Raw genomic sequence first — 7989 nt, forward strand, 5'->3', positions numbered from 1 at the left:
ATTAACGGAAATACGAATTGGTCTGATGTGTAAATTTTCTTTGAAGATGTTTTAAACGTTTTAACCTTTTATCTGTTCGTCTGCGTCGCCGCGGTGTACTGCTTATAAAAATGTAGCCAGTGCTCGTTGGCATCATTCATGTTTGGTTATGTTGCTTCCCGTATTGAGCACGCACAAGTAGTTGAATATTGATATCTCGCCAATTGCATGCAACGCGCGCTTGTCTGTCGACTGCCGAGTTAACTACATTTAATGGCCCGCACTCTTTCTCATGGTAAGTGTGTACTGCGACGATAGTTATGCGTTAGTTCAGGCTTGCATTTGGGTCACAGATTATGTTTTTCTATTTAAAGTTGAAGAAAGGTTTTTGTTGCAATACGCATTAATTTAAATAGTTTGGCGTGCTTTTGCATACTCTACTTTAAAATAAACGTACTTTGCATGAATGGGTTTTTGTTTTTATGAATAGCTTTACTCTAAAACATAAATTTACTTTTCATAGGCAAATAAAAATGACTGTACACAAGTAAACCTGTGGTTGCTTGCAACTCACGTTACAAGCAGATGGACTTAGTCCTCGTAATAAAGACAAAGTTACTTGAGCATTGTTTTGGGCTATTACCGATGACTGTGGTCAATGAATTATAATTAAAAGTTCAAAAAGGTTTAAGGTTTGGCATAGCCCGGACCACAGCCGCAGAATTCTCCATTCACCACAATATATCATTTATGAGCTACTGCACAACACGACACATGACCTGAACACCTTCCTCCTGAGGAAGGACAAAGGGTGCTTCATGTGATGTAAACCTCCACCCAATAACAACATTACACAGAAAAAACCAGCCAATTATGGTACATGAAAACAGTGCGTCGTCTAAATCCAGAGTATTTTTCACGCTCGTTTTCAAATAAAGAACCATTGCAATAATATAAATACTAAAGAAAATTATGTAATCATGCATTTACAAATAAAATAAAAAATATGAAAGCACACATACAAATATAACTACTCAAATAAACAAACAGTTGTAAATAACTTCCAAGTGGATTATTCACCATAAAGCAAATCATAAGAAACACTTTTATTAATTTTTTTTTTTTCAAGTTACAAAGTTTCACTATTGACATTTCAAGACAACAAAAAATTTCCAGTATCTACATTTGTTTAAAACAGTTATTTTTTTTTATGAAAGTGGAAATACCTTTAATGCTCAAAAAAATGGTCAATACATGGATGAATTTTGTTTCACTATAATATTTTACCTCGTTGGTGCTAATTGCTTACATATGTTGCTGGAATTTCTGCATGTTAAGTATAATGAGGAGCTAATACATGACATTTTAATTAGGTTAATACCTAGTTCCTGCATACAAATTAATTATGGTAAAACAAGTTACTTCGTGATTCTGGATGAAGAACTGTTAATGTATGCTAATTTAGGCTGTAAGGGGGGTGGGGAGGGGGTGCTTGAATTAGAAACGAAGCAGAATTTTATGTGGGACATATGGTGGAAATTGTCATGATCTGGTGAGTTTTCATTTAGTATCATGTTTCCTCCTTCATCCATTCATTGTCAATGCTTCATTCTGATCTCATCTCCTCTTAAGTTTCAATCAGTGTAGATGAGATGTGAAATCCTAATCCTTTAATTAATTCAATTTTGGTAGATACCCATGTAAAAGGAATTGTGTCATTATTCTCAGTACTTTGTTCCCCACAGCTTTTGTAATAAATGTTTTTATTAAAGTTTTAATATCAATTCTGACTATTAAAATATTGTGGCAAAAATTCAAAATATTGGTAAATACAGTGCAGAGGGGCCCGTGCTCTGGTAGCATGGTAGCAGAGAAGTATAAACCCTGTGAAATGAAGAAAATTATTAACGACATTAGCTATCATAAACCACAAAAACTCTACAGTTTTATTCACGTAGTTATGATACAACAGCATGAGAAAAATTACATAAACAATTGACTAGAACTAGCAAATATCATCAACTTTCTAAAAAAAAAAAATAGCAAGGAATTCAAAAATTGTGCTATAGTGTTACAAACACAAAGTAACACATTCAAAAATATTGATAAAAACGAGAGCTGAATATGGTTACAAGGGAAAAGGTAACCTGGTCTTGGCAAAAGAAAAGGAGTAAGCAGTTAACATGTAATGTGGAGAGTCAAAACTATAATTTGGAAAACAGAAGTTAAATAATGTTTACATTTACGTTAATGGTATATCCACCTCATACCATACAAAGAAACAACAAATTACGAAACTGCCATGACTCACCTCAGCAGTAGCATCAGTGGCACCACACAAGGAGGATGGTAAGGCATCACCGAGGACACATCTTGCGATATTTGCTTGTTTGCACTACGTGTAAAGTGAAGAGGTAAATAAATTGAAATTATGTATGTGGGTCCTTTGGAATGGAAGTCTTAATAAAAAAAATATTTGATTCTAAATTTCTTCTACTCTTAATACCTAATTGAAGAAATTAGTACAACTTATGAAATATGTGTTAGTCTTAGTCTGGGTATTATAGGGCCAGGAGGCCATGTGTATAATGTTCTCCTGGAGTCCGGTAGGTCATAACACATTGAAAATGACAAAAATGTTTTTGAGATCAGTCTTCTCTGTAGAGAGAGCCACATGATGCCTAATCTCCTTGACTTGCTCCCAGGCTGGCACTGAAATATTGCAGACGTGCACAGGGAAAGGAGTTGGGGCGATTGTTGGCTATTCTTTGACTGCTGCCTGGCGGTCTGCAGACTCTGCCTGTGTCAGGCAACACAGGCTGCCTCACTTAACGGCCATACCTGCACTCTGTACTTTGCTGCCCACAGTTGCTGGTAGGAGTGTGGTGGATTGAGGTTGTGCTGTAGTAGGCCACCAGATTTACATTGATGAGAGGACGTGGGTTTGAATTGTGGTGATGGTGTCTTGAAAACACTAGAGGCTAATGCTGGGCTGGTTCCTTACACTAGGCCCTGGCCAGTATCCTTGTTCTGCCTGGTTGTGATTCGAGTGTGGGTGTGTGTGTGTGTGTTGCAGGCAGCAGATGCAGGTGCTGCAAGATGCGGGCAAGTGTCAGTCCGCGAGCGAGGTTCTGCCCCTGATACAAGTGCGTGATGTGATGCAGTACATGAGCCAGATGAAGTACATCTTCAACAGCATCACGCCGTCGGCAGGAGGGGGCGGTGACGACGGGGGCGGCGCGCCCAAGCGACAACGCACCAGCTAGGATCCGGCCTGCTGGGCGACCAGCCACGGGTCGTGGGGCTTCGGCTGGCCCCAGCACTACGGACTGTGAGACGATATCGTTCCTCTGTGACTGTTGTTTCCATCGCAAAGACTGGACTGGCCCTGTGCGTTTGAGCCTGCTCTAATCAAGACTTTGCCGAGTGATTGTTACATTACTTCATCCCGTCGTGCAGTGTAATCGCGAAAAACTTAACACTCATCTCTTTAGTTAAGAAGTGACAGGAAAAAAAATGCATTTTCAATGAACACGTACACAGTATCTGTTTCTTTGTGATTTGGTTTCGTATTTTTTAGATCTCGTTGCTGTAGTTATCAGCATTTATATAAATACAACGCTTTGGCACTTGACACACATTTTTAGTTTCTTCATTTTTTTGTACTCTGATGTTTGTATTTAAGAGTGTATAAATTTTCTGTATATAAGTATTTATTTATGTGTAAGTCTTATTTTAAAGTTTTTTGGATTAGGTTTTTCCATGCTTCATGATTTTTCCAATCCACATAAGGTACTGACCAAATATTACTTTAATGGAGCTGAATTTATTACTTACCTATTTAAAATTAAAAGTTCCTTTTAGAGTTGGGAAATACCATTAGTTTTTTTCAAGTACAAGAATTTATGTGATTATTGCTATGTGATTTTCTATGTAGATCTGGTTTTCAATCAGTATATAAGCCTCAATCTGCGGCACTGAACTATTGCAGACTGAATTGCCGGTAAAGCAAGTGCATTTACAATAAGTCTGACTTTTCTAACTCAACAGGTGAAAAAGTTGCTTTGAAACATTCTTAGCCAAACATCTTGAATATTTATTTTTAAAAAAGACACATACTGTTTTCAGTTTTCTTACTTTACATTTTTAATGTTTTGCTATAAATGTTTCCTTGTAATTGTTTCATGTGCTGAGTCTAAAGCATTAACTGATTGTGAATGCAATGTACATTAAATTGGTGGTCTTTCTTTGGTATAGAAGTAATGTAAATTATTAGATAATTTTATAGTGTAGGCCCTGCTTGCAAACATTTTACATTACACATTTTCCCGAATTCATGCCATTGAAATTCCTTGACAAATTTGTGTGGAACCATGTTGTTATAATGCTTATTCCAAAGTAACTTTGTTGAGTATTTTCAGTCATTTGCTGAACAAAATTCAACACTTCTGTTATGGTTGTCATTTCATGTAATGCTGAGTTACAGAGAATTCCAGCATGATTGTATTTGTTATACAAGATTATTAGCATTTACTGTAAACTTAATTAGACTGCAAAATAGTGCAAGAAAAATTGTCTGCATTATTTAATTGAAATTTAGTTGGAATTGTATTTTTATTCTCTTTTTATATAATTAAGTGGATTTTTCGAAGGAATAATTAATATATTTACATCTGGAAGTGCTAATTGCTTGTAAGACTTACCTTTGAAGATGAACAAACGTTCTGTGTGATGTAATGAGTTCATGTTTGAAAATATAATCTTTACTGAAATATAGCAGCTCCCAACTTCAGTTAATTTGTTGTTAGTTATTTTACCTGGACTCTTTATGTAATGGCTTAAATTTGTACATACAATTTATGTACTTTTACTTGTGGCCAGGAAATTAATAGTACATAATTGTTAATCATATTGTACAATGTATAAATGCTGTGTTTGGTTGTTTGTTTACTGAATCATGTGTCTAGTGATTGCAATCCAGAAAACTGGATCCGTTATCATCGGACATCTACTGGATCGGGTACCAATTTACCTGAACCAGTAAAAAAAATACCCGCCTATGGCCTGTCCCATCCATGGTGGAAAGAAGAGCAGGTTTTGCCCCTCCACGCTCTTCCTTATTATGTTTTGGTTGTAACTAATGCTCTTTTTCCAAGCGTTAACCATTTCATTTATGTCTCACGCGAACCTTTGCTATTGTTGGTGCATAATCGTGAGTGCTTTATGTAGGTACAATGCTAAATTGTACGGATGTCTCAATCACTACTATAATTGGTTTGACATATTTAATTCAAATCATCTCTACAATAAAGAGAGAGGAATATGTGCTTATGGAGTGCACGAAGATGAACAAAATACGTAGTTTTGAAACAAGTTGACTAAGTGGTACAAACAATTCCAGCTGCTAATTGCAAATCCAGACTACGTTTTCAAAATGGCATTCTTACTAACAATAATTCTCTTAAAAATTTGTTTTCAGATTTGAAAGCAAAGTAGTGTCGGTTACTTATTGACATGTAATATTAAATAAGAAATTGTGAAAATTAATTTTATTAGAGACATAAGTCGCACAAAAGGTCATCCTACGCCATTGTATTTTATGTACTGTCTGGGATCACATGTACAATAATTTCAATGAATATAATCACAGAAATTGACGAGGAAACTGATACTTACAGCTGCCTGACTGCACAGCTCTTGCACACAATGATTGAGGGTGAAAGAACGGAATTGACTGATTTCGATGTGTCTTCTCTTGATTTAACAACACATTTGTCTTTTAACAGAGAGAAAAATGAATTCATGGGTACACTAGTTGAGTCAACGTTTACTAGTTGGGGAGGGTTGGTGTGAATCAAAGCTCACTGCTGTTTCAAGAGCAACCGATGTGACACTGACTAAGCCTGCAAGTGAAGGGGTAAGGAAAATGTAATAGTCAGTGAGACTTTGGGGTTATCGCTGGTCAAGAATTTTTGGTAATTAAAAGGTTATGTTGATGTGTAATTTGAATAAAACTATCTGAATAATTTTTTTCTGGTTTCACAAGAATATTTGCATTCTAGAGAAAATTTTAATAAACTATGTATTGCTATAGTTTTCATTCTAGCACCTTATGAAGAAGTTATTAAAGTTCTGATCATTGCACTTTCGAAGCCCCTAAGTTAAGTTAATCATAGTCCAACTTAAAATAATTTTCCTTTGCGACTATGTAATGTAGTCGCAGTGGTAACATAGATATGGCTTGGCCGAAAAATATGATCAGAGCATGACTGTTAGCAGAAGACTGAATCAGCAACAAAGTGGTTTAAAGTCAATTATTAAATTTACATCCATTTTCTTTAAGCTTTTATGAGCTATATAAACTTCTATTACAACAAAATACTTTATTATTGTGTTTTATCTTTTGGAAAACAAAATTCAAGCTGTGCATCTGGTTGGAATGAATAATTGTTATCGTGTATGATGTATAGAGACATGCATATTTTGCAATTGCGATAAAACAAATTTTTACGCGAATTTGAGTACATTTTTAAGATAAATGCGAATTGCTCACATTTTGGATAATAACGCGCAATCCTTGAATTATAGCGCGAACAGTCAGAACATTTTTCTTATTCGAACACGGCAATTCAATTTGTAAATACAGTAACAAACGTGTAACAACAACAAAAAAACCAAAGCTAACTACTCACACAGTGTATAGCAAGTTGACGAACAATACACAGTACACAAGTTTTCCGTTGCGGAAATAAGTCGTTTGATGGCACATATAGTATCGATCTTGAACAAAATGGTGTGATCGCGCTCGCGAGCAAGCAGTCGTGTGTATGTTCGATATATTTTGATATTCGGCTCGCCTGGACAGTTGATTATCACGGAGTTTACAGCAGGTTGTTTCTCGAAGCGTTGTTTGTTCATTGTGTCCATGTTTATTAACCAAATACCAAATTTAAAATGCAAACACGGTGACAATTCGTAACATTCTGTTGTGTGCAAGTTAAAGTTTAACGGGTTGAATTTTGTTACAGATAGTTTTCAATGTCTGTGAAACAAATTAAAGGTGTACAATTTAAACTTCCGCTAAAACATTAGGCCTATTAAAATGCCTAAAGTGCCGGTAACTGCAAAACAGCGAGCCTCTGAATTTTCTCAACACTGACTTTTTGCTAGTGATTCAACCACACTTTTTTGTCGTCACTGCAATGTCACCGTCTCTTGGAATAGGAAAGATTCATGTGAAAAACATGTAGGCAGTGAAAAACACAGGAAGCGTGTCTCTTCATTGCAAGGCTCATCTAGTACGACTGAACGCCAGTCAATATATTCAGCATTTCAGACAGCAAAAAATAATGTAAAAAAAGACAAAAAGTTGGAATTTATAAAGGAAACAACAGAGTCCTTTATAAAGGCAAATATACCCCTTGAAAGCTTGATGATCCTGATATCAGGGCATGGCTGAACAAATACATCGAAGGTGCTGGAGACCTGCCACTTGCGAGAACAGTCCGTGAGAAATATGTTGGCGACATAGCCAAATGCAGAATTGAAGATTCCAAAACTGCATTAAAAGGACAAAAAAATTGACATACTTTGTAGTTGGCAACGAAACAAAAGATAAAATTGTTAGGTGTGTATTTGTTGTTTTATTTAGAATTCTGAATCTTCAACAGGATAAACCCGAAATATTTGTTGCAGGAGTTCACTTTCTTGAAGCTGCTAGTGCCACAAAAACTGTGAGGACAATTTTAGATTCACTCAAAATGTACAATGTACACAGACCTGCCAACTCTCACGATTTTGGTGTGAGGCTCACGATTTTAAGGTCCGTCTCATGCCCTCACGCCAAAATAGTGTTTCCTCACGATTTTTCGGGGCCCCAAGATTTTGTTTGTAAAAGTTACAAAACAAGTTTTACGAAAGCTTACAGTAACGAGTTTCCATCAATACTCGAGTCACGTAAAGGAAGCAATTTTGCGTTTTGTAGCGTGTGCCGTGATGATTTTTCTATCT

At 36.0% G+C, this 7989-nt stretch overlaps 1 protein-coding gene across 1 annotated transcript in view; it reads left to right on the forward strand.

The window, feature by feature from the left end:
* LOC134535320 (uncharacterized) overlaps positions 1-4776 on the forward strand; it is a 93892-nt gene extending 89116 nt beyond the window's left edge. Inside the window, exon 8 of the mRNA XM_063374390.1 lies at positions 3056-4776. Coding sequence (XP_063230460.1) covers positions 3056-3245 — 190 coding nt within the window. The 3' untranslated portion in view covers positions 3246-4776. The remainder of the gene's footprint in view (positions 1-3055) is intronic.
* The last annotated feature ends 3213 nt before the right edge of the window (positions 4777-7989 follow it).

This window comes from Bacillus rossius, chromosome 1 (assembly GCF_032445375.1).
Source record: "Bacillus rossius redtenbacheri isolate Brsri chromosome 1, Brsri_v3, whole genome shotgun sequence".
NCBI lineage: Eukaryota > Metazoa > Arthropoda > Insecta > Phasmatodea > Bacillidae > Bacillus > Bacillus rossius.